The 27,914-nt window shown below is 35.4% G+C and overlaps 2 protein-coding genes across 3 annotated transcripts; both read left to right on the top strand.

Moving 5' to 3' along the window:
* Window positions 1-17,696: 17,696 nt before the first annotated feature.
* Window positions 17,697-21,317, top strand: LOC148193111 (11-oxo-beta-amyrin 30-oxidase-like). 2 transcript variants are annotated; one of them, XM_088098688.1, is made up of 5 exons: window positions 17,697-18,030; window positions 19,058-19,275; window positions 19,450-19,691; window positions 20,028-20,415; window positions 20,497-21,317. In XM_088098688.1, the coding sequence occupies exons 1-5, from the start codon at window positions 17,736-17,738 to the stop codon at window positions 20,920-20,922; spliced, it is 1,569 nt and encodes a 522-aa protein (XP_087954814.1). In that variant the 5' UTR covers window positions 17,697-17,735; the 3' UTR covers window positions 20,923-21,317. The 2 variants fall into 2 exon arrangements, with proteins under 2 accessions (XP_087954814.1, XP_087954815.1); XM_088098689.1 differs by having other exon boundaries at window positions 17,981-18,115.
* A 264-nt stretch (window positions 21,318-21,581) lies between these two features.
* Window positions 21,582-23,819, top strand: LOC148193110 (uncharacterized). Its single transcript, XM_088099357.1, has one exon. It carries the CDS (start codon window positions 21,582-21,584, stop codon window positions 23,817-23,819), a length of 2,238 nt encoding a protein of 745 aa, XP_087955483.1.
* The last annotated feature ends 4,095 nt before the right edge of the window (window positions 23,820-27,914 follow it).

Below are 27,914 nucleotides of genomic sequence, written 5' to 3'. Positions count from 1 at the left end.
AGAGAGTTCAATAGCTACATTTATCCCTAATAAGATGGGTTTAGCTCTCCATTTCCCTAGAGAACCTCAAGCTTACAAAATGGCCATGGAAGAAGATGAAGATACAAAGAGGAAGAAAATGTTGTTCCCACAAGCCCTTAGCAGTCCTCCAAGCTCTCCAACATGCGTTTCATACCTCCAACCCACGTTCCTAAGTTTTAGTTGTGTTCCTACATACAAAACCTCATTTTTTTCTTCCACTCTTGGCACTTTAAAACCTTTTCCAAAAAGTGCATTCTCGCTGGGCCATAGAATCCTCTCCTTAGCCTAGACTGCTCTACTAGCTGGACCGCAAGACTATTTGGCTGGGTGAGAGACCATGTCTAGATAAACTAGTGGTGCTTGTGGTTAGGCTAGTATCTTTTGGTAGCAAATATTTATTCTTCTGCAATCATCAAATTTTTATAGGTAATTATCACACTTATCGTACAGTGCATTAAATGTTTTGAACATTAATAAATGTTAAGCAGTGTAGCATGTTCAAAACATTTTATCATTTTTCACTTCATCAATAAATGCATTGTTTGGTAAGATGAATATATATTCATTAAATGATATAAACATAAGATGTTTTCTCAAGGTTAAAGCATTTGGTGGTCACTTATCAGACGATATTTTCTATAGAAAGCTTTGTTTGATATTAACACTGTTTTGAATGAAACATTTCTTTTAACCTTAGTGTCATATAAGAGATAAATTTCTATTTCGATAAGAGACTTACTTATTTTGCTCATATAGTGTATTGAGAGATATTAATGAGATACATCTTTTCTTAGATGTTGTTTATGATTTACTAATTGATTTAAACAATTTGATCTAGAAATCATGACATGTTAAAGAAAGAAAATTTTTCTTGGTCGGATGAAGCTAAATTGGAATTTTAGTGTCTTAAGGATCAGTTAAGCCAAGCGCTTGTATTGACCTTTCCTGATTTTATGAAGCCTTTTATAGTAGAGGTGGAGGCCTCAGTAGTGGAGGTAGGAGCTATTCTTATGCAAGATCATCATCCTATAGCTTTTATCACTAGAAGTTTGAATGTTACACAACAATCCTTGTCAACTTATGAGAAGGAGTTAATAGTTGTGGTGTACGCGGATACAAAATTGGAGACACTACTTATTACCTAATTAGTTTGTAATCAAACATTATCACCGAAGTGTCAAGTATAATCTGGATCAGAGACTTTCCATAGGCTTCCAACAAAAATGGTTGGTAAAACTCATGGAATTTGACTTCATCATTGAGTATAAGCAAGGAATTGAGAACCAAGTTGTTAATGCATTTTCAAGGGTTGAATGTGCTGTTATTTCTACACACCAACCAAATTTTGATCTACTATACAAAATCAAAGCATCGTAGCAGAGTGATGATACTTTGAAATGGTTGATTGCTGACTTGATGGAAAATCCTTCTTCACATAAGGATTTTTCTTGGGCCAAGGGAAAATTAAGGAGGAAAGGGAAGTTGGTCATTGTTGAGACTTTGGCAAGTGTACCAAATCAATTCAAGTAATAAAACCGGTAAGACCAGATATCATTTCCCAAGAGACTCGTGTCACCACACAGTCGTATAATTTCCAACTAACTTAGACTAAAGAATGCTTTATAATTTGGGTTTTAGTGCAATTAAAGTAAACATGCAACATAAATGATAAAAGTGAACTTTGATATTCAAACACTTGGAAATGGGAAGATTTGAAATTATATGGAATGGTATTGTTGGGGGTATGATTTCACCTACTTCACTCTTATGTATAGAAAATCACTTCTTCTTCATTAATATGCCAATGTCAATCTACTAAATTACTCAAACCCAATCCCTTGGTAGAGAGAGCCTAGACTTCTTTATTAGGCTTCAATCCCTTGGAAGACCTAACAATTATTTTCGCATTAAGAATTGAGCTTTAAGACAACCAAAGGTCATAGTTCTATCCCTAGATACTATTTCCTTTAGGTGTTTAATCAAAGTCCGGATTTACCCAACATTTCCCAATATCAAGCAAACCCTAAAATCATGTCGTGGGTAACAACTTCACAACAAGCATTAAGAAAATGAATTAAACATTAACAATCAATGAAAGAGGCATATATTCATTCAAAACACAATAGTTTACATAAGAGTTTAGTGGCTACATCAATCCCCCAACAACAATGAAACTAGCTCTCCATGAATGGAGAGCTTGAGCTTACAACAATGGTGGAAATGGAAGAAGGAAGAAGACCGAAGGAAGAAGATGGATTGTTCCCACAACTCCTAGCTCGCCTCCAAGAGCTTCGAATGAGAGAAAACGCGTCTAGGTGTCAAAAGATGCCAAGCTCTCCGCGCCTCTAAGTTAAATAGGGCAAATCTGCCATGTCAGCAAAGTTGGCGCTCCACCCCCAAAAGGAGGGGGGCTCAGGCGCACGATAGTCATGATGCATTGGCGCTCAAGCCCCCATAGACGAGGGGGGCCTGGGCTAGCTTCAGCAGAATTCTGGTTCTTCATTTTTGTTGCTTTTCTTGCTTTCCTTGGTTTCCAATGCCTTCATTTGATGCATAGACTTCTTCCAAATACTTTAAGCACATAAAAGTAGGGATTAGTGATCAACATATCTCATTAGAGCTTAAGGTGCAACCACTTAACAAGCTAAAAGAAAACTAGGATTTACAAGGTAAAAAGTTAAGGAAGGGTTGGCATTTTCTCTTAATTCATTACTGAATTCATGGTAAAATATGTCCTTATCAACTCCCCAAACTTAGAACCTTGCTTGTCCTCAAGCAAAAGGTATCTGGCTCCAACACAAAACATATTTTCACAGACATAGCAGAATTCACAACACTTGCTTAACTTGGAACGACTAGAAATGTGTACAGATTAACCTTCCACTGTGGTGCTCACAACATTTTCAATCAATCAAATGCTACAATTTATAAGAGATCAACAGTCGTGGCAGAATGCTTTACTGAATTATGTAGAACCAATCCTCACCCAAGATAGTGTTTCACTTGAATGCACTGGTGTATAAGGATGTGTATCTATCACTCTACTATTACAAGGTAACATAAATCAACTTTGCCATTCGTTTCAACCAAATTAAACATTCACAAGCAAGTTAGCATCACAAGGACATTGATTGCCTTGTATCATGGTTGGGCTAAGAAAGAAACATGGTTTTTCTGGATAACAAAGTACCTTGAGCTTAAGAGATTAAACAATTCAAATTACATCCAATTTCAAACTTAAATCCCAACTTTCTTCCATTCAATTCTTTTTCTTTATCTTTTTCTTTCTTCTTTTTCCTCATTTTTCTATCTTTCTATTTTTCTCAATACACCCTTGTAGAACAAACTCCCCCAAACTTAAACCATTCTCTTGCAGCACAAATGATTGCTCTATTTAGCTCAAGGTAGGGAAATCAGGGAATTTTCATTAGACTTGAGGTTCAAAGAGGGAAGACATCTTTCATTAGGGTTGAAGGGGTTAGTATTGGCTTATTTGGCTCAGAACATGTGAAAGAGGTAGAAGAGTAAGATGGTCGTGATCATGTGTAACAAGCAAGAAAATGATTCAATTCAGAGAAACTCAGGCAAAGTCAATTGTGATCTAACATGATAGCATTCACAAGAAAAATCTAAGGCACAACATCTCACAAGGTTAACTCAAGGTTCCACAAACATCATCAAGCAACTGCCAAGAATATTGATCGCAATTAAACATAAAGCATTCTCAGACTTTTCATGATGAAAGCAACCACAATTTGAACTAAATTGACCCATCTCAAGCATCATTTCATATTCAAGCATAAGTATCATGAATCAGCAGAGTCTATCAGGCTAGATAACTTAACCAAAATGTTCATTCAATCAAAAACTAAGAACTGAATTTCAACCAAGTTTAAAAGTTAAACTAGAAATCAAAACAAAAGAAAACAATATAAAAGGTTCAGTGAAACTCATGATGTGCTCTAATCACTCATATATGCATCATTGTTATCAACATCATCTTCCTCATCAGCATCATCGTCCTCATCAGCATCATCATCCTCGTCAGCATCATCTGCACCGACAGGTCCACCTCCCCCAATAAATTGGGTTGGTCCCCAAGCCATGCTACTTGGGCCGCATATTCCTCTGCTGACTTCTCTCTTTGTGGCGGCATTTGTTTTTATTCTCTTGGAGTTGGATGAAGAAGCCATTTATGCACAAAAGATTGAAAATAAAGTTTGCAAATGTGAGCTCACAATGTAAGTATGCATTTGTAGCAAACAATCATTAGATCGCATGATCATGAGTTCACAAGGTATAAAGCACACTATATATGCAAGAAAAATAGCAAAACACAGGTTGGAGCATGAAAAATTTGAAGCAAAATAGAAAACTAGAGTTGTTGAAAAATCTGGTATGGCTCGTTGGGGCTTGGGCGCCCCTGAGCAATGGGGGTTGGGGCGCACGTGGGTCAGGATGCCAGAATTTGCAGTTCAGGCTTGAGCCCCCCTAAGCAATGGGGGCTGGGATGCCGTACCAGAAAATAGTTCTGCAAAGTGTGGTAACTCACCCTACATTTTTTGGAATTTGGCACTTCTTGGCACTCAATTCAATCCAGATTAATATGTTTTCACTATATAAACTTGATCAAATCCATAAGGAGTGAAATTGAGTGTAAGAAGGACAATTTAGGTGCACACTTCCAAAGCTTTCTAATTCTACAACTCAAGGCTTCAATTTTTACACTTTAAACATACCTAAACTCAACATAACAATTCAAAACATACTCAATCACACTAGAACACATAAAAATAGATTGAACAATTCTAAAACGCATCAATTCACAATAACACTCAACATTAGACTAGTTAACCATTAACAACACATAAACTACGATTCAAACTACATGCTCCAAAATAACCAAATTAAACTAAAACATTCTAAAGCAAATTCAAACAATCAAAACAGACTCAAATAACAAAATCACACATAAGAAAAGGAAAGAAAGTTGGGTTGCCTCCCAGTAAGCGCTTGTTTAAGGTCACTAGCTTGACATATATGGCTATTAAGTTTGATTCTTGATGTTGGTATGCTTCTTTCTTTCATGACACCAACATCCTCTCAACAGAATTCTTTTCACCAACTTGATCCTTCTTGAATAGGGAGCCTCAATTTCAATTACTCCATTTATCTTTATGTTCTTGATGACCCATAACCTACTCTTGATTCTCACTGGTAACCAAGTTTGGATTCATCGCTTTCCATCACAAGGTTTTGGTGAACTAGTTTCTCTTCCTAAACTTCTTCTTCTCCCTTCACTTTTGGAGAGAAGCAATTTAGACTCTTCTTGACCAACTTGGCAGCTTGCTCTGTTAGACTAGTAATTGATAGAAGTTCATCTATAGCTTTAGGATTAATCTCTTTTTCTCGATTTTTCTGCCCATCTTCAAACACGTTGAAAGTTACCTCTCTATCTTGGTCTTTTAATTTCAGTATTCCCTCTTCCATATGAATGATAACCTTAGCTGTCTTCATGAAAGGTCTTCCAAGGATAAGCGGTATCTCTGCATCTTCCTCCATGTACATAACTACAAAGTCCACCGAAAATTGGAGCTCGTCTATTTTGACTATCACATCTTCAACTACACCAAATGGATATTTGATAGATTTATCCGCCAATTGAAGCATCATTCTTGTTGGCTTGGCTTCAAGACCACCAATCTTTTTAATCATGGATAGGGGCATCAAATTGATGCTAGCCCCTAAATCAATAAGAGCTTTCCCTATATCATAGTCTCTAATGGTGCAAGGAATGATGAAACTCCCCATATCTTTGAACTTTTGAGGGAGAGTCTTCTGCATGATGACACTACAATTTCCCTACACTTCAATTGTTTCCTCATCTAAATACTTCTTCTTCTTGCTGAGGATTTGCTTCATGTACTTTGCATAGGCGGGAATTTGTTGCAATGCTTCAGTAAAGGGTATGGTGATCTCAATCTGGTTGAATATTTGCTTGAACCGAGCCAAATGTTTCTCCTTTTCTCTATTGGAAGTATTTTTCGGATAAGGAAGATGATTCAAAATTTCCTTCCCTTTTTTTCTTTTTCTCTTTTTCTTTTCCTTTATTTTCTTCTTCTCCCCCAACAATCTCTTGATCAGTTTCTTTTTGTTCTTGAATCTCATCTTCATTGCTTCTCTTTTATTCATTTGACAGCTTTTCCTTGTAATCAAGCCCAACCTCTTTTCCACTTCTTGTTGTAATGACATTACATCACAATGAACTATAGGAGTGTTTCTTCCAACTTTGATGTTCTGTCAAACAAGGAAGGATGTTGTTGATATTGCTGTTGTGGTGGTCTATTTGATGACTCAACTTGTCCTTGGCCCATGCTTGGGTGAGGTCTCCACCCTTGGTTGTAGTTACTTTGTCGGCCCTGATTATCCATATAGTTCACATTTTCTTGGGTATTGGCCTGCATGGCACACTGACCATTTATATGTTCTCCACTACACAACTCGAACCCTTTATGTTGGGCTTGTGACACATTTTGGAGCTCTTTAGGCAATTGAGAGAGTTTGTTCATGAGAGCTTCAAGCTGTTGGGTCATTATCTTGTTTTGAGCTAACAAGGCATCCTGAGATTGTAGTTGAAAAACACCTTTTTGTTGAGCCCTTTCATTCTGCACTTCATTGCCATTAGCAGCCATGTTCTCAATTAACTCATGGGCTTCCTCCGGTGTCTTCCATCGGATGTTTCCTCCAGCTGAGGCATCTAACATCAATTTGGTTTGGGATTTCAAGCCTCCCAAAAACATATTCAGGATGGTAGGCTCATCAAACCCATGAGTGGGTGTCTTTCTCAATAACCCCTTGAACCTATCCCAAGCTTGCCTGAAAGTTTCACTAATATTTTGCTGAAAGGATGAGATTTCCTGTTTCCCTTTGTTGACTTTGGACTGTGGGAAGTATTTGTTGAGGAATTTTGCAACCACATCCTCCCATTCCGTGAAGCTACTCTCAGGAAATGAATTCAACCACACCTTGGTTTTGCCTCCCAATGAGAATGGAAACAAGTTGAGCCTTATTGCTTCATCAGGCACATCATGAATCTTCACAGTATTACATATCTCAAGGAAGGTGGCCAAATGATAGTACGGATTCTCATGAGCCAGGCCATGGAACTGATTGTTTTGCACCAAATGGATGAAAGCAGGTTTCATCTCCATGTTTTTCCATGGAACTAATTGTTTTGCACCACCGAGCTCTGCCACGCACTCCTCAAGACCTTCTACCTCAACCTCCTCGCCTCCAAGCACGCCTCCTTCATTATTTCTTTTTTCTTTTTTTTTTCTAAAAATATTATGGATATCACCATTAAATATATAGAATCCCATTCCTTCATCATTCCTCATCGCCCATTTCAATTCTATTTTCATTGCATCACCATATTCAACCACTATTTTTTCCTCCTTTCAACACCATTTTTAACATCCAAATACACAAACAGATTCAACTTTTTTGACCACTTACCAAATTGTATGTTTGTTTGAAAAGAAAGTTGATTATTTTAATTGGTGCGATGGCAAACAACAACGTCGCGTTTTGGGGTCATTAGGAAGAAACCTCAAGTTTCTTTTGGCTACCCTACGAGGGTGAAGAAGGGCATCTATATTTTGGAAAAAGGAAGGATAATAGTGTCGGTAATGTCTCTAACGGCGACAACCTTGTGTGAAGGTGGAACTTGTAGCAGGATGAAACAATTATCTGGTAGTGGCTTACTAGAATAGAGAACGTTGCCCCTAATATGGACGGATTCAGAAGAGGAACAAATCCCTTTCTAGAGAGTATCGGGTTGGGTTTGATTCTTAATAAATCCATATTTGGACGAGAAATTTATAACTCTTTAATGATGAACAAATCTATCAATAATAAACATTTTAAATTGTTAATAAATTTTATCAACAAATTTATAATTTTTAACAAAAAAGTTATTGTACTATACTTGACAATCAACCGACTATCAGACAAACTAATCACGAAAGGTAAATATCATTAATGACCAATTAATACGTTTAATGGCCATATTAAATGTGAATATACGCTATTTATGAGTGATTGACAGGTCATATTGCACAAGAATATGGTATTAATGGAATATTAGCAAGTATATTAGCAAGTATTATTGGATTTATTGTCATATCAATTATGAATTAATGAGCTTCATTGCCATAAGCCCTATAAATATAGGGTTAAGGCCCAAGTAAAGACATATTTTTCTATCGTAATAAAATAGTGACGTCTCTTTATGAAAGATATCTGACTTGAGCGTCGGAGTGTATTTTACAGGTCAACAACCCATTGGAGTGGATCGCGTTCTCGAAGAGGATTGAAGATAAAAACAAAGCAGAGCAAGGAAGGACGACCGACCCTCGGACAAATTCAGCCGAAACAGTTATTGATAAATTTTATTATAAAAATACAATTGTTAATAAATTCGAATTATCTCATCAATACAAATTTCATTAATAATTTCAAGAATTTTTATAATAAGATACTTTTAAAAGTTACATTTTATTATAGTTATAATATAATATATAATAACGATTTGTCAGAAAATATTTTTAACTATACTTTTTTTTATTATGTTGTGGTTTCTCCACCTGTTGATTATATATTATACATAATATAGGTAGAAGTAAAACATAGAAGTGAGATTATTAAAGATAATAATGAATAACTAGAGCTTTAAAATATATATGTTTCGGTTGAATTGATCCGAGGGTCGACCGTCCTTCCTCTCTATGCTCTCTTTTGATCTTCAATCTTTTTCGAGAATGCGATCCACTCCAATGGGTTGTTAACATGCAGAAGACACTCTCAGTCAAGTACATTCATTAGTGATCAGTATATTTTTAGGGAATCAAACCCAATAATCAATAATTAATATTGTATATTTGTAAAGGGTAACGTAATCTGACCTATTAATACGTGATAATTGCCAATGAATGACCATTAACTCCGATCGGTATATTTCATATAGTACATAAGCCCCTAAGCCCAAGCTTTAGGGAGTCTATCTTCGATGATTAAAGTCTTCATTGGATATGTTCCCTAGACTAAACATAAAATGCTAAGAGTTCTCTTTAACACTTTTTCCGCTGCTAGAGATTTTCACTCCAAAAAATATGCTTTTAAATAAAATAAAGTAAAGGCTTCAATATTTTATAATTTATTTTTATAATGAAAAGGCATTGGAACCTGACAAAGTTGGACCTATGGAGTGGTTGACTTATAAGAGTTCTTTTTCGAACTTCCTGCGTAGAGCAGGGATTTCTTAAGCCCATTTTCGAACTTCCTCGGAGCGGCTTGAGGCAAAAATTATTTTTCTAACTTCCTGCGTTGAGCAGGGATTTTTGAAGCCATTTTTCTGACTTCCCCCAAGCTGTTTTGAGACAATAGTCATTTTTCTGACTTCCTACGTTGAGCGGGGATTTCTGAAGTCATTTTTCTGATTCCCCCGAGCGTCTTGAGGCAGGAGTCATTTTTCTAACTTCCTACTTTGAGTAGGGATTTCTGAAGTCATTTTTCTGACTTCCCCCAAGCGGTCTTGAGGCAAGAGTCATTTTTCTAACTTCCTGTGTTGAGCGGGGATTTCTGAAGTCATTTTTCTTATTTCACTCAGCGGTCTTGAGGCAGGAGTCATTTTTCTGACTTCCTACGTCGAGTGGGGATTTCTGAAATCATTTTTCTGACTTCCTCCTGAGCGGTCTTGAGGCAGGAGTCATTTTTCTAACTTCGTGCGTTGAGCGGGGATTGCTGAACTCATTTTTCTGACTTCCCTCGAGTGATCTTGAGGCAGGAGTCATTTTTCTAACTTCCTGCGTTGAGCGGGGATTTTTGAGGTCATTTTTCTGACTTCCTCGGAGCGGATTGAGGCAGAAGTCATTTTTCTAACTTCCTACGTCGAGCTACGATTTCTGAAGTCATTTTTTTGACTTCCCCCCGAGCGGCCATTATAACCTAACACACAGTTGAAGGTAGTTCTGAACCTTTCTGCAAATGATATTTTATAATTTATAATTTAAAACTAAGAGTCGGTAGAACCTGCAAAGGTTGAACGCAGCTCTGAACAATCATGCGCATAATATTTTATAATTTAAAATTAAGAGTTGGTAGAATCTCACCAAGTTGATATCTGAAACTTCCTACACATAATATTTTATAATTTATAATTTGAAACTAAGAGTCGGTAGAACTTGATAGGTTGAACGCATTTCTTAAGCATCATGTGCATAATATCTTATAATTTATAATTTAAAATTAAGAGTCCGTAGAAACTTACAAAAGTTGAGGTCTGAACCTTCCTGCACATAATATTTTATAATTTATAATTTAAAACTAAGAGTCGCTAGAACCTGACAAAGTTGAACGCAGCTTTGAACCATCTCTTGCATAATGTTTTATAATTTAAAATTAAGAGTTGGTAGAACCTAACAAGGTTGAGGTCTGAACCTTCCTACACATAATATTTTATAATTAATAATTTAAAACTAAGAGTCGGCAGAACCTCACAATGTTGAAAGCATTTCTGAATCATCCTGTGCATAACATTTTAAAATTAGGAGTCGGTAGAACCTCAAAAGGTTGAAGGCATTTCTGAACCATCTTGTGCATAATATTTTATAATTTAAAATCAAGAGTTGGTAGAAGCTGACAAAGTTAAGGTCTGAACCTTCCTACACATAATATTTTATAATTTATAATTTAAAACTAAGAGTCGGTAGAACCTGATCAGGTTGAAAGCATTTTTGAACCATCCAATGCATAATATTTTATAATTTATAATTTAATATTAAGAGATGGTAGAAACTGACCAGGTTGAACGCAACTCTGAACCATCATGTGCATAATATTTTATAATTTATAATTGAAAATTAAGAGTCCGTAGAACCTGACAATGTTGAACGCATTTCTGAACCATCTTTTGCATAATATTTTATAATTTATAATTTAAAATTAAGAGAGTCAGTAGAACCTGACAAGGTTGAACGCATTTCTAAAGCATCATGTGCATAATATTTTATAATTTAAAATTTAAAATTAAGAGTAGGTAGAACCTGACAAGGTTGAACGCATTTTTGAAGCATCCTGTGCATAATATTTTATAATTTATAATTTATAATTTATAATTTAAAATTAAGAGTAGGTAGAACCTGACCAAGTTGAGGTTTGAACCTTCCTGCACATAATATTTTATAATTTATAATTTAAAACTAAGAGTCGGTAGAACCTGACAAAGTTGAACGCAGCTCTGAACCATCTTGTGCATAATGTTTTATAATTTAAAATTAAGAGTTGGTAGAACCTGACCAAAATGAGGTCTCCCTGCACATAATATTTTATAATTTATAATTTAAAACTAAGAGTCAGTAGAACTTGACAAGGTTTTGAACGCATTTCTGAACCATCCTGTGCATAATATTTTATAATTTATAATTTTAAATTAAGAGTCGATAGAACCTGACAAGGTTGAACGCTTTTCTGAATCATCCTGGGCATAATATTTTATAATTTATAATTTAAAATTAAGAGTCGGTAGAACCCTGACAAAGTTGAACGCATTTCTAAACCATTATGTGCATAATATTTTACAATTTATAATTTAAAATTAAGAGTTGATAGAACTTGACCAGGTTGAAAGCGAACCATACTGTGCATAATATTTTATAATTTAAAATTAAGAGCCGGTAGAACCTGACAACGTTGAATGCACTTCTGAACCATCCTGTGCATAATATTTTATAATTTAAAATTAAGATTCGGTAGAGAACGCAGCTCTGAACCATCCTGACAAGGTTGAAAGCGATCCACTTCAACTTGTTGTTGACCTGCAAAAGACTCTTCGATGTCTATATTTTATTGGGATAGTAAAAGATTATTGTACCTGACATCAGTTGTATTATTTATAGAGTTTGTGACAGTCAAGTCCAATGATTAGTTATCAGTATATTTGTAGGGAATCAAACCGAATAATTAATAATTAATACCGTATATTTGTAAAGTGTAAGATAATATGAGCTATTAATACCTGATAATTGCCCATGAATGACCATTAACTCTGATCGGTATATTTCATATTGTACAATATACATTTTATATTGGAAAATTTCAAATCAAATTTTATCATGGAAGACTATATATGCAAATTATATATTTATTATAAATATGATTAAGCTTAATACACTACAAAAATCTGGTATTTTACCAGGGTTTTTTTTTTACATTTTCAGCGGTTTTAACCCCTGGTAGATACCTTTCTCGCAATTGGAAAAACCACTTGGAAAAGCACCGTCACAAATATTTTTTGACGGTTTTTTGTGTAACCGCCGTTACTAGCGGGGGTTTTGTGAAAACCGCCGCTATTTGCGGGGGCTTTTGTAAAAACCGCCAGTAATTTCTGAGATTCAGTAAAACCGCCGGTACTTGTGAGGGTTCCCAAAAATCGCCGGTAATGCAAATAATTTAATTTTTTTAATTATTCAAATGAATTTAATGATCATAAAAAATGATTTAATAATAAACCAGAATCAGAAACCAAAATTAAATCTTATTATATAAAATAAAGAATAAATGTTAGAAATACAATTAACTGTTCAACTTAAAAAATAACATGTTCAATCTTAAAAATTACAATAAACATTTTCTAAATTATAATAATCAACTTTGTTGTTCTTCATTGTCTTTATTACCTTAATCATTTGGTACACTTCCTCATTTCGTATACTTCTTTGTTTATATACCTACAATACAAAATAATAGTTAGTTGTTAATATATTAATGGTATGCATTAGCTTTATTAAGACAAAGCGATCAATATATGTTCCACTCCTAAGTAAAATAATTTTATTCAAATGAGAAAAATATCATAAAATATCTATATTAGTGAGAAAATATCGTAACGTATATATATATATATATATATATATATATATATATATATATATATATATATATATATATATATATATATATATATATATATATATATATATATATATATATATATATCAATGAGAAAACAATTTCTAATTGTTAATATATTAATGTTAGAAAGTTTCATTTCATGATAAAAATACAATGTAAAGGAAAACATAAATTAAATGAATATTACGGTCAGAACATTCTATTAATGAATTTCACTCCCCGTACACTCAATTGAAGATTTAGAAAAATATTTGACTGAAGAAAGAAGTCAGGACATTGGTTTTGAAAAAACATTGTGAATATTTTATGATTGACAATAGGAAAACATACTTCTATTATGTATAAACTACAAAGGTGAAAAAGGAAAAAGCAAAGTCTGAACATGAAATTATATCCAAATAACAAGCATTAAAAGATGGTACATAGTTTAAATTTGGTCCTCTAAATTTAACAAGAAAAAGAAATGGAAACAGAAAAAGAAATCAGTAACTACAAAAAGAAGTCTCTAAAGTCAGTCAAAATTTTCAATTAATATAACTTCTGACATTCAACTTCAGGACCATACCAGAGTAAAGACAGACAGACATTGAAATAGTCCAATGCTTTTAAATTCACCTGACAGAATAGGAATGAGTTGAAAATAAGTGTATTCAATGTCATATCAGAATCTAGGCCATGAAGATGAAATGTTGCTTTTGCTCTGGTTTGTAGGAACCATATTATGACAAATTGATATATAGACTGTTGTTACCAATGAGGAAACATTGGTAAACTGAAGATAAATGATTTTGATGATGTTGCAAGAAGATAAACTTGAAGAAGCTGTTATAATTGTTGTAAAAGCACTTTGTAGAATATAAATGTATTAGGAAAGTCTTCGAATATGTAAAACTTAGAAAATCTTGTACCTATAGTTAAGTTACTCATTTAATCGATTATGAGAAGCTATAATCGATTATCCTGAGCACCCTTGAAAAAGCATTTCGCTCTGGAATAATCGATTATTCCTCAGGATAATCCATTATCACCTTTTGAAAAACCCTGCAATGGACTCAAATAATAGATTATCACTAACAATAATCGATTATCTGTGGCAGTTATAATCTATCCCTGCGAACTCAGACCAGTTCGCTATATAAGGTTGTTCCAAAACTTTTAGAAAGAACATTGAGCTTTTTCAGAATACAGTTTGTTTGAGGAAGTTCTAAAAAGCTAGTTCATTGCATTGCCTGGTCTCGTGAATAGGAGAAGCTCGTGCTTTGTGGATCTAAGGTCGGAGCAGTTCTCTTCGAGTTGGTAAAGCTGTTGTTCTTCCAGTTCGTTGGTCGAAGGAAGATTGTTTCTGCACTGTTCTGGTTCGTTGGTTGAAGGAAAGTGCAGATTGATTGTTTCCGGTTCGTTGGTCGAAGGAAGCATACTTCCGGTTCGTTCGTCGAAGGAAGGTTTTATCTTACTGTTCATTTACCATATTGTAAATCTGTGAAACTGTTTTTTAGTGAAAACGTTAATCACTTTTCATAGTGAGTAACAACTGTACGTAGATTCTTTTGAATCGAACCAGGATAAAAATTCTGTGTTGAATTGTCTTGCTCTCTATACTCTTTACATTTTGCGCATATCAACTGTTTGATAAATTTTCTCTAAGAAAATTATTTTCTAAAACTTACCATCTTAAAACAAGTTTGACCGAACACGCTTTCCGCTTTCGTATTTTATTCCGCTGCGCGACTCTATAACGATACCAATTGTTCCGACATGGATTAGAGTTAGCTTTTGGATAAAGTTTATACATGTAGGAGTGTTTCATCCTACACTTCCAACATCTTACTCTGCACCTCCAAAAATTCTATTTTTAACCTTCTAACATCTCATCCTTATCCTTATATTGCACCTCCAACTTTTTCAAAAATTTAATTTTTAACTTTAATAAATATCTTTTCACTTTTTTTCTTTTTCTTATTAAAAACACTCTGCACCATCTTAATAATAATTAAATTTAAAATTCAAATATTATTTAATTATATTAAAATATTAAATTAAATTAAATAATTATTAAAATTTAAATAAAAAATAAAATTTTAAAAACAATTATTCATCGGATATGAATATCCGTAGGATAACTTATTGGATGTCTATATCCGATAAACAAATTTTTCAAAATTTGGTTATTGTTTAAACTTTAATAATTATTATGTTTAATTTAATATTTTAATTTATTTAATATATTTAAATGTATTTAATGTGATTTTAAATATTATTTTTATTTTCATTATTATTATTCTTATTTTAATTATTACTATTTTAATTTTTTTAATAAAACTATTATAAAAATATAAATCATATTTTAATAATTATTAAAATATAAATATAATAAATAGTATTATAATTTTTATTTAAATTCAATATTTATTAAATTTTAAATAAAAAGAAAAAGTGTTAACTTATTTTACGGATTTTAAACAAGTTTTTAAAATTTGGTTTTTATTTAAAATTTAATAATTATTTAATTTATTTTAATATAATTTTATATATTTTAATATATTAAATCAATTTTATTATTATGATTATTTATTATTATTATTATGGTTAAATATGTTTTTAGTCCCTTAACTATCAAGCTATTTTGTTTTTCGTTCCTATTTCAGACTTTGTACGTTTTGATCCCTCTCCTTAAGGTAACCATAATTTTTGATCCTCCAAAATAAACGACATTAAAAATCAGCTGAGGTGGATAACGTTTGGCCACGCTGGAAACTTTGAAACTCTCTCTCTGCAACATTTAATATTTTTTAATGCAAAATCACTGGTCACACACTTTGAAACTCTCTCTCTATCGCCGGCGACGTTTGTTACTGCTAGGAAGCCATTGGAGTTTCCCTTCCTTTTCTTCTAATCATTAGGGTTTCTTTCTTCTTTTTCAATCTCTTCATCAGGAACCATAAAGGCACCATCACTGTCCACTCCAACCAGATTTGCCGCCACGGGTGGCATATGGAGCCATCGGGGTGTCGTCAACGCCAATGTCTCCTTCTTCGATCGGTCCGCACCGACCGTCGCAGCTTCAAGCTTCAATCCCAAAACACAAAACAGAATATATAAGCTTCAGGCTAATTATGTGTTAGGTGAAAATCCTACGAAGATGAGCTATCTTTGTGGGCTATGGAACTCAACCCCAATTACGTACATCACAGGATCTTCTGTTCCTGCTAATGGTAAACTGATTGCAAGGATGGATTCAAGTGGTTTCACTCACCTTACCCCAATCCTAATGTGGCATTTGAAGCACTAGAGTTGGTGGTCCTTTCCTTAATGAAACATACAATGATTTCAGAAACAACTCTATGCAAAATGAACCAAGAACGTACAACAGTGCCCTCTTTGTTGCTTTCTTATCTGGTTTGGTTGCAACTCCCACTGTACCACTCTCCTTCTATAACTACTATCATTCAAATTTGTTGTGCCATATGTAAATAACCCCTTTCTGTATTACCTTCTTAGATAGCAATAATTTTTTAGTAAACCCTTCCAACAGTTTTGCTTTATTTGGCATCAACACTGTTCCAAAAAACTTTTACTTGAGTAAGATTTTTTTTTTCAATTTTATTGGAGTTTAAATCTCAGTAACCAATGCCATTGTTAGCCAAATTCAAAGGAACCGTGGCCACAGGCATGTAAAATGATGGGTAATCTGCTTAATAGATCAGATTAGAGTGGAAAAGAATAATACCAAATGCCCCAGAAGAACGGTAGGAAGAAGAACGGTAGGAATAACAAACGTAAGAAGTCCAGCTTCTAGCTTGCCATAGTAGAGTCCTGTTTAAAGAACACAGGATTACTTTCAAGAATCAAGAGAATGCTTCTTTTTCAATTTGATATGTAATGAGGAAAGATAAGTTAGATGACGCATTACCTTCCTTGAAGACAAGTCTTGTAAGGGCAGCAAAAAGAGGACCGACAAACCAGATAGCACATGGGTTGTCGTCGGCCATAGCCCGAGTCAGTGGAGGTGTGTTGACGTTGTGTGTGACCACTGACTTTGCATTAAAAATATTAAATGTTGTAGAGAGAGAGTTTCAAAGTTTTCAGCATGGTCAAACGTTATCCACCTCACCTGACTTTTAACGCCGTTTATTTTTTAGGATCAAAAATTATGGTTTCCTTAAGGAGAGAGATCAAAACGTACAAAGTTTGAAATAGGGACGAAAAACAAAATCGCTTGATAGTTGAGAAACTAAAAACATATTTAACCCTTATTATTATTAATATTATTTTTATTATTTTATTTTCTGTTTTTAATGTAATTATTATTATAATATAAATCATATTTTAATAATTATTAAAATAATAAAATTATATTAATAGTATTTAAATTTTAAATTAAATTAAATTATTATTAAAGTAATGAAGATTGTTTTTAATAAGAAAGAGAAAAAAATGAAAAAGTATTTATTAAAGTTAAAAATAATAGTTTTAGAAAAGTTAGAGGTGTAGGATGAAATTGTTAAAAGGTTAAAAATGTAATTTTTGAAAGTGTAACGCGATATTTGTGGTGTAGGATGAAAGACTTAGACATAATCATAAGAAGTGATCTTTGTAAAACACACAACCATGAAAATCACGAGGCACTATTTTTTATAATAAACTGAGGGAAACGAGTAACTTAAAGACAAGACAATTTGTAGGATAAATGCATATCAGATACTAGTGTAAGTGTCTACTATAGCCCATCTGACTTCGTCCCAATAATGGAGCTATTTTCATTTACTTCCTCAACAGCAATAGTGTGTCTGGTGAGCGTGATCGTTGGTGTGATTCCGTTATGGGCAGTGAAGATGGTGTACACGCTGTGGCATAGGCCTAAGAGGTTCGAGAAACTTCTGAGAGCACAAGGTCTTCGTGGTGACCCATACTCCCTTTCACTTTTCACCTCCAACCAAAACCCTGCTCCACAAAACAACCCTCAATCGCAATCTTTTATTGTCTCCGACGATGTTGCTCCTCGCTTGTCCTTGGGGCCTAACAACACTGTTGCCAAATACGGTTCACTTTTCCTACCTCCTCAAAATTTGTAGCTATACATAAATGTTAGGTCTACAGAGTTTGGGCATGAAACTGATGTTTTTCGGTGATTCTTCCTGCATCATTCAATGTTCTTGCTACAACATTTTTTTTTTATTTTAGTTTTTAAAATTTCTAAAACAAAACCAGAGATATTCCTCCTTTAAATTTAGGTTTAATAGGTTCGGAGGTCCTATATCTTCATGTTTGTTTCAATTGGGTCCTCCAATTTTAAAAGTGATCAATTGGGTCTTTAATTTGGTCAATTTGATTCAATGATAGCATTGTTAAATGCAATTAACGACGTTAACTTTTTTAACAGGTGGCAAGCTGAGGCATCAAGGTGACACGAGCTGTATAAATGTATTTTTAACATTTTTAATTGTTAAATATATTAATAAATGAAAATATAATTATATTAAAGAGACAAACTGAAACATTTTAACATCGTCTCTCTCTTTCTCTCTTTCAACTGACGCTAGTGAGAGAAACAAAGAAACAAATATACACAACACCACTCTCCCTCCATCCTCGATGCGCTTCTCTACGAAGAGCGTGACACCTTCGACCAAGATTTCGATGCGAACGGCACTGAGTGTGAGATCAACGACGATGACCCATATGGGAGAAAGTTGCAATCTTTTCCTTTGGCTTTGCTTCAAAATGATCTGTTTTAACAATTAAAAATGTTAAAAATACATTTATACAGCTCAAACGGTGCCACCTGGATACCTCAGTTTGCCACCTGTTAAAAAAGTTAACATCGTTAACTGCATTTAACGAAAATGTTATCATTGAATCAAATTGACCAAATTAAGGACCTAATTGATCACTTCCAAAATTGAAGGATCCAATTGAAACCAACCCGCAAATATAGGGACCTCTTATTAAACCTTAAATTTATTAGTTATACCATTATTCTCCTCTCCTCAGCGAAATAAAATTTTTGGATCTTAAGTTGTTAAAGCAAAGCCGTTTTAGCAATTGCTGATAAGTGAATTATGTGCAGGCAAGAATTCGTTTTTTTGGGAAGGCACAACACCAAAGGTCATCATCACTGATCCAAATCAAATCAAAGAAGTCTTCAATAACATTCATGATTTCCAGAAACAAAAGATAACTGGCATTGGCAAGTTCTTGTTCAGTGGTCTGATAAATTCCGAGGGTGATAAGTGGGCTCAACATAGAAAGATTATCAACCCTGCATTCCACTTGGAAAAATTGAAAGTAAGTTTATTACTTTAATTTATAAATAAAAAATCTTTTCACAGCATTACTTAATTATTAATCGAGATGTACAAAAAGTATGTATACTTTTATAATGAATTTAACCAGTATCCGTGTTGTTTGGATAGGAAGACTTTTGAGATAAAATATTGTTCTCTTTTAAAATATTTGCAGAACATGGTACCAGCATTTTCCCAAAGTTGCCATGATGTGATTAGCGAGTGGAAGGGAATGTTGTCATCAGATGGAAAATGTGAGATTGATGTTTCGCCTTTCATTCAGAATTTGACTCGTGATGTAATTTCTAGAACGGCTTTCGGAAGCAGCTATGCAGAAGGAAAAAAGATATTTCAGCTTCTCAGAATTCAGGGGTACCTTGTCATGACTGCAAAGTACTCTAACAAACCAATATTGCGGTAATACCACATTGATTCGTTGTAAAATGTGATTACTAAATTATGCATGTTTTAGTTTTATTGAAACTCAACTCACCATGAAGTTCTTCGAACCTTAGAGAATCACCCTAAAAGCTAGACATTGTAGACAGAGATTAAGCTCTCCATACACCAAATCACTGCTATAGTGATGATGACAAATAATTATGAATTACATACAGATTTTGATCAAAGGAATATTTGATATATGTTTCAAAAAATCTTTGAAATTCAAGAAATGAGGCATACCTGACTTATACAAGAACTAATAATGTTACTTCTAGAAAATTGACCTTTATTAATTCAACATGTTTCTAGGCATTTACCGACACCTACCAAAATGAAGATGAGAGCAGTTGATAAAGAAATGAAAAATTCAATTGGGAATATCATAAAAAAACGAGAGAAAGCCATGAAGAAGGGTGAATCCAACAATAAAGATTTATTAGGCATGCTTTTAGAATCAAATCAAATGGAAATCCAGGGAAATGGAAACAGTAAGAGTGTTGGAATGACGATTGAAGAAGTAATTGGTGAGTGCAAGTTATTCTACCTAGCAGGGCAAGACACGACTTCATCTTTGCTGGTTTGGACATTGATCATGTTGAGTAGGTATCCTGAATGGCAAAATCAAGCAAGGGAGGAAGTTCTTCATGTTTTTGGAAAACAAAATCCAAACATTGATGGGTTAAGTCAGCTCAAAACTGTATGTATCACATGATTTCATTTATTATGTTTATTAAAAATGAATTTCATGCTAACATGTGCCAAAATGTTTCTTCCGTAGATGACCATGATTCTGTATGAAGTTCTGAGGTTATTCCCTCCCGCTGTTTTCCACAATCGCAGACTCCAGAAGGATATGAAACTTGGAAACCTGTCACTACCTGCAGGAGTAAATGTTACCTTGCCAATTTTTTTACTTCACCAGGATGTTGATATATGGGGTAATGATGCAATGGAGTTCAAACCAGAAAGATTCTCTGAAGGGGTTGCAAAGGCAACAAAAGGCCAAGTTGTATTTTACCCATTTGGATGGGGTCCTAGAATTTGCATTGGCCAAAACTTTTCCTTGTTGGAAGCCAAGGTTGTGTTGTCATTGTTTCTGCAGAATTTCTCATTCGAGCTTTCTCCTGTTTATGTGCATGCTCCTGGAGTTATGCTTACTTTGCAACCAAAACACGGTGCGCCACTTATTTTGCAAAACCTATGATAATTGATCATATTCTGAACCAAAAAGGGTCATGGTTTTAGATCTACAAAATGGTCTCACTGGTATAAGACTATGCATATGTCACTGTTAGCAAGCAAACTATAAGTCATCCAAATAATGCAAGGCCCAAAAGGATTACTACCACACCAGCCCATTTGAAGGATTATGTTCCATAAAAAACCTCTTTGTTTCTAGAAGTGCCAGGTCATGTTTTTTTCACTGCATCAGAATAATTCAGTTATGCATTTTGGAAGATTTGCTTTTGATCTTTGTAGATTTCCTTACCCACCAAATCAGGAATACCCTTTGATTGTAACCAACTGTGATATGAATATTCCTTGTAATAGCTTTATATAGATTTCGTATGAATGTAAAGGGGAGGAAAAATTCTATCATCTCTTTCTCTTCCCTTATTCTGTTTCAGGGGCTCCCTTAGCCATTAATTAAGGAAGTGAAATCTAACAATTTGGTGCTTTCATTGAGCTCATTTTCAGTCATGGCCAACCGACCGACCAACGCAGAACGCTTGGATGATTTAACCATCAAAGTTGATTCTATTCTAGAACAACTTTCTCTTTTGATGGTTCGACCACCTTCCCCCCCAACCACACGTTTCTCCCTCAAATTCCAATGCCCCTAACAGGTTCCGCAGACCACACATGAAGCTCGAAGTTCCCAGGTTCGATGGAACTGACCCCATTGGCTGGATCTTCAAAATTTCCCAATTCTTCGACTACCACAATACACCGGAACAGGAACGTCTTCAAGTCGCCTCCTTCTATATGGACGGACCAGCCCTAAGTTGGTATCATTGGATGTACCGGAACAACCAGATTCAGACATGGTTTGGGTTCCTTCGCGCCTTGGAAACTCGTTTCGCTCCGTCACTCTATGATGAACATTCTGGTGCTTTATTCAAACTCGCACAGAAAGGGACAGTTCAACAATATCTCACAGAGTTTGAACGCCTCGCAAATCGAATAGTGGGTTTACCTGCCACATTTGCCCTGAACTGCTTCATCTCCAGATTGACACCAGAAATCCACCGCGAGGTTCAGGCCATCCGTCCCGCATCTCTGGATCACGCGACCCAGCTTGCTAAGCTGCAAGAAGACAAAATCGAGGAACGTCGCTGTTCTTTCCGCCCCAAAACTCAGATTTCGGCAACTAATTTCAATACTGCGTTACCAGCCGCCACTGCGTCCCCGGCACTCCTACAGGCACCCCAACCCCGCATCAACTTTCGCCGCCTCAGCCCAGAAGACATGGCCGCTCGTCGGGAAAAGGGTCTTTGCTATAACTGCGACGAGATCTTCACACCATCCCACCGTTGCAAAGGGAAATTTTTTCTCTTCACTACCGAAGACCCTATCGCCGATGATTTTACCCCGGATCCTACAATGGTTCTGGATCCACCTTCTCCTACGGTCGTTGCTGACGGAAACCATTCTCAGGTCAGCCTCCATGCTTTCACTTGCGGTGTTGGTTCATCCACCATACGTCTCCAAGGGCAAATCGGCAACAACCCTGTTTCTATTCTCGTCGACGGTGGTAGCGACCACAATTTTATTCAAGACCGGGTAGCCAAATTCCTAGATCTCCCTTCAATCCCATACAACCCCTTGACCGTTATGGTTGGGAGCGGCAATCTCTTACGATGTGATCGTCTTTGCCCTGAGGTCGAACTAAAAATTCAAGAGCACACTCTCCATGTTAATTTCTACATCCTTCCTTTGAGAGGTGCTGATATTGTTTTGGGCGCGCCATGGCTCAAATCTATTGGGCCTGTTCTCATGGATTATAACCACCTTACCATCTCATTTACCCACCAAGGCCAACCCATCATATTAAGGGGGATTAACCATAGTCACGCCGACCCACTCTCTAGCCCACAACTCAAACGGTGCATCCAAACTCATAGTGCATCCGAACTATTTACTATCCAAATTATACCCATACATGAACCCACCACCACAAATTCACCGCCCCACACCGCTTACCTACCACCTACCATCAAGACACTTCTCCTCCGTTTTGACAATCTCTTTCACTCACCACCATCATTACCCCCATCTCGCCCAACTGATCACCGTATTCACCTCCTTCCTAATGCTACACCGGTAAACGTCAAGCCCTACCGTTACCCTCATTCCCAGAAAAGTGAACTTGAAAAACAAGTAAAAGAGTTGCTTGACAAGGGCATGATCCAACCAAGTAGGAGTCCGTTTTCTTCACCAGTCCTCCTAGTTCGCAAGAAGGACGGGTCCTGGCGCTGTTGTGTCGATTACAGGGCTCTTAACGCTGTCACTGTTCGTGACCGTTTCCCAATGCCTACCATTGATGAGTTGTTAGACAAGCTTGGTGGCGCAACATGGTTTTCCAAACTCGATCTTCAACAAGGCTTTCATCAAATATTGATGCATCCAGATGATATTGCTAAGATAGCATTTCGTACTCACCAGGGACACTATGAGTACCGCGTAATGCCCTTTGGCCTCTGTAATGCGCCGTCAACGTTCCAAGCTACCATGAACACCATCCTCGGCCCATTTCTCCGTCGATTTGTTGTTGTCTTTTTCGACGACATTCTTGTTTATAGTTCGTCTCTCTCACAACATGTTTCTCATTTGGAACAAGTACTCCAATGTCTGTTGGAGAACCAGTTTTATCTCAAAATCTCTAAGTGCCTCTTTGCACAAAGGCAACTGGAATATCTGGGACACATCATTTCCGTTGCAGGGGTTCAACCTGACCCTTCAAAGATTCAAGCCGTGCTGGATTGCCCTCCTCATTCTAACGTCAAGGCTCTCCGTGGCTTCCTCGGCCTTACTGGCTTTTACCGTAAATTTGTCAAAGGGTATGCCAATATTGCCTCCCCTCTTACAAATTTACTTTGAAAAGATGCCTTTGCTTGGACTCCGGAAGCTCAACACGCATTTGAAGCTCTTAAGGCAGCCATGACCCGTGCACCAGTTCTTGCCTTGCCGGATTTTTCTGTCCCTTTTATTGTTGATACGGACGCATCTGGCACAGCTATGGGTGTCGTTCTGATGCAACGCAATCAACCCATTGCGTTTTTCAGTAAGCCATTCAGCCCCAAACTCCTTCATTCTTCCACTTATGTTCGGGAATTACATGCCCTTACTTCAGCTGTCAAGAAATGGCGCCAATACTTGTTGGGGTACCCCTTTGTCATTAATACTGATCATAAGAGCCTCAAAGAGATTTTGTCCCAGATCATACAAACTCCAGAACAACAACATTACCTTTCTAAGTTACTGGGATATGAGTATACGGTCCAGTACAAGCCAGGATCTCATAACGTTGTTGCAGATGGTCTTTCTAGACTTCCCGATGCTTCCCCTGCTGTGTGTTATGCCATCTCCATGCCTAATTTCATTTTTATGGATCAATTGCGTCAATCGGTACATGCTAGTTCTACTTACATCAAATTACTTGACCGCATACAAACGGACCCTGCTGCTCATCCAGATTATAAGTTGCATAATGGGTTGATTGTATTCAAAAATCGTTTATGGTTGAATCCAGATAATACATTCCGCCTCAAGCTTATTGATGAATACCATAGTACTCCAATTGGTGGCCACATGGGCATAACTAAAACGGTGACTCGACTATTAGCAAATTTCTATTGGGATGGACTCCGTAAAGACGTTAAAATCTTCATTCAACAATGCTCTATCTGCCAACAAGTGAAATCTGGAACACACAAACCAGCTGGCCTTCTGCAACCTTTGCCAGCACCTACAACTGTGTGGGAAGATTTATCCCTTGACTTTATAATTGGTCTACCCTCTTCTCAAGGCTTCACAGTTATCTTGGTTGTTGTAGACCGTTTTTCTAAGGGCGTTCACTTAGGACCTTTGCCACCTCACTATTCTGCTTCTAAGGTGGCTCATTTGTTCCTTGATATTATCTGCAAATATCACGGTTTACCCCGCAGCCTTGTATCCGATCGCGATCCCATCTTTATCAGTAAATTTTGGCGCGAATTATTTCGCTTATGTGGTACCCGACTGCGCATGAGCACATCCTATCATCCAGAAACGAATGGCCAAACAGAGGTTTTTAACCGGGTCTTGGAGCAATACCTCCGTGCCTTCGTTCATTCTAATCCCTCTCAGTGGTCTAAGTATTTAGCTTTGGCGGAATGGTCTTATAACACTTCTACCCACTCTTCCACGGGGTATTCTCCTTTCCATATTATTTATGGCAAACCAACTCCATCCATTCCCCATTACTTACTGGGTTCATCCTCTGTCGAAGCTGTTGATACATTATTGGCATCGCGCCAAACCCTCTTCGCACAATTGCAGCAAAAAATAATTAAAGCCCAAGCCACTATGAAGCATTATGCAGATCTCAAACGACGTGATATGTCTTATGAAGTAGGTGATTTTGTTTATGTTCGCCTCAGACCATATCGGCAACAGTCTCTTTCTGGTTCTACTTATCACAAACTTTCCAAAAGGTTTTATGGTCCTTACAAAATCTTGGCCCGAATAGGTAAGGTTGCTTATCAATTGGATTTACCACCTGAGTCTAAAATCCATCCAGTCTTCCATTGTTCCTTATTGAAACGTCATCATGGTCTTGTCCCGGACCCCACTCCACTTCCTTTGGAGGCCTTCAACCAACAACCCGTAATTAGGCCTTTGGCGATTTTAGATACTCGAACGAATGATTCAACTGACCCTCCAACCAAAATGGTCCTTGTTCAATGGTTTGGTCTTTCACCTGATGATACTAGTTGGGAAGAGTGGGCACAACTCAATTCTGATTATCACCTCGAGGACAAGGTGATTTTTCCAGAGGTGGACATTGTTAGCAAGCAAACTATAAGTCATCCAAATAATGCAAGGCCCAAAAGGATTACTACCACACCAGCCCATTTGAAGGATTATGTTCCATAAAAAACCTCTTTGTTTCTAGAAGTGCCAGGTCATGTTTTTTTCACTGCATCAGAATAATTCAGTTATGCATTTTGGAAGATTTGCTTTTGATCTTTGTAGATTTCCTTACCCACCAAATCAGGAATACCCTTTGATTGTAACCAACTGTGATATGAATATTCCTTGTAATAGCTTTATATAGATTTCGTATGAATGAAAAGGGGAGGAAAAATTCTATCATCTCTGTCTCTTCCCTTATTCTGTTTCAGGGGCTCCCTTAGCCATTAATTAAGGAAGTGAAATCTAACAGTCACCTGGCTTAGTGTATCACTTTATTAGATTCCTTTCTGTAACAACAATCTCACCATGTTCGTGTATGTGAGTAGAAACTATATATCTTGTAAGAACTTGTATGTTGTAATGCATGTGTTTGAATTTCGTCTCATGGTTTAGTTATGAAGGCTTATTGACTGATGCATAATTAAAAGTGTGTTGAATGTCAGATTTCATGGTATTTACATGTTTTTGGAAAGGGATGATACTTTAAAGTGGTACTGCCTAACTAGGTCACTAACCCACTTAATCTTGACTTTAATATATTTTGTTTATTTTAAACCATTAAATATATAGTTTTATAATTTTATAAATTGATAATTTGAAATTTTGAAAATTTAAAAATTTGAAGATTTGAAAATTTGAAAATTCAATAATTTGTAAATTACAATTTGTAAATTTGATAATTTTATAGTTTTATAGTATTATTGTTATATAGTTTTGCAATTTTATAATTTTAGGGTTAAATATGTTTTTAGTCCCTAAACTATTGGTCGTTTCTGGTTTTCGTCCCTCTTTCAAAATAAAGTACAATTTGGTCCTCATTCTTTTCGAAACGTTCGTTTTAGTCCTCGAAAACTAAACACTGTTTAAAAATTTGGTCCTCATTTAGCAACAAATGAGGACTAAAACCAAAATTCCGAAGACTAAAACGAACGTTTCGAAAAGAATGAGGACCAAATTGTACCTTACTTTGAAAGAGGGACGAAAACCAGAAACGACCAATAGTTTAGGGACTAAAAACATATTTAACCCATAATTTTATAATTTTATACTTTTATAATTTTATAGTTTTATAATTTCATACTTTCATAGTTTTATAGTTTTATAATTTTATAGTTTTATAATTTTATAGTTTTATATTTTATAGTTTTATAATTTTATACTCTTATAATCTTATAAGTTTATAACTTTATAATTTTATATTTTTGTATTTTTTGTAATTTGATAATTTGATAACTTGGATAATTTGATGTTGAAAGGGGCTTTCCTAAGTTTGGTAAAGAGTATTCTAAAATCATATACGAAGAATGTTAGATGCAAATTTTATGTATAGAAAAGTATAAATTGCACGCTAGATCATATTTGCATGAATCTCGTCGTATTGATCAATTAAAACATATCAGAACATATCCGAAGTAAAAGATGGTTATATTGTATCTTTTAATCAATTAAGATAATAATCTAATCAATTAAAACAGAAATATAAGTCTAATCGATTAAGGTTTTTATCTAATCGATTAAAAAGCATCAAAATGTCATATCTTCTATATATGTGTAATATAATCTGTTTCTTTACGAAATAATTGCATTCATTTGGTACACGAAGTTTGAGAACAAAAACACACCAAAAAAAATTGTCCAAAAATATTCTTGGAGAAAGCAAACAACCTTCTTGAAGAAATCTCAAGAATCTCCAAGGTTGGAAAAGAAGAACAAGATAAAGAAAAAGAGTTCAGTGAATGAAAGTTGGAAAATGAGTTGAGAATTAGTTACATTTGAACTGAAGCAAAAAGTATCTTAATCTCCTAGCTTAAGGTACTTTATATCTAGAAAAACAAATTTCTTTCTTAGCCTAGCCACAATACAAGTCTTGAAAGTCCTTGTGATGCTAGCTTGCATGCATGTGAGTGTGTTTATTTTGGTTGAAACGAAGGGCAAAGTTGATTTGTGTGATAGTGATGGTAAAGTAAAAGACACACATCTTTATACACTAATGAGCTTGAATTAAAGGTGAAAAAAGAT

Source organism: Vigna umbellata, chromosome 9 (assembly GCF_029865625.1).
Source record: "Vigna umbellata cultivar VRB3 chromosome 9, Vumbellata_1.0, whole genome shotgun sequence".
Lineage (NCBI taxonomy): Eukaryota > Viridiplantae > Streptophyta > Magnoliopsida > Fabales > Fabaceae > Vigna > Vigna umbellata.
Note: the sequence above shows the minus strand (reverse complement) of the source record. Positions and strands in the feature narration are given on the sequence as shown.

What these genes read in the sequence shown, in the direction of transcription:
- LOC148193111 (XM_088098688.1), top strand. Translation starts at nt 17,736, where the DNA reads ATGGAGCTATTTTCATTTACTTCCTCAACAGCAATAGTGTGTCTGGTG. An exon ending in CAACACTGTTGCCAAATACG is followed by an intron (nt 18,031 to 19,057) that starts GTTCACTTTTCC and finishes AATTATGTGCAG; the next exon opens with GCAAGAATTCGTTTTTTTGG. An exon ending in TCCACTTGGAAAAATTGAAA is followed by an intron (nt 19,276 to 19,449) that starts GTAAGTTTATTA and finishes AAATATTTGCAG; the next exon opens with AACATGGTACCAGCATTTTC.
- LOC148193110 (XM_088099357.1), top strand. Translation starts at nt 21,582, where the DNA reads ATGAAGCTCGAAGTTCCCAGGTTCGATGGAACTGACCCCATTGGCTGG.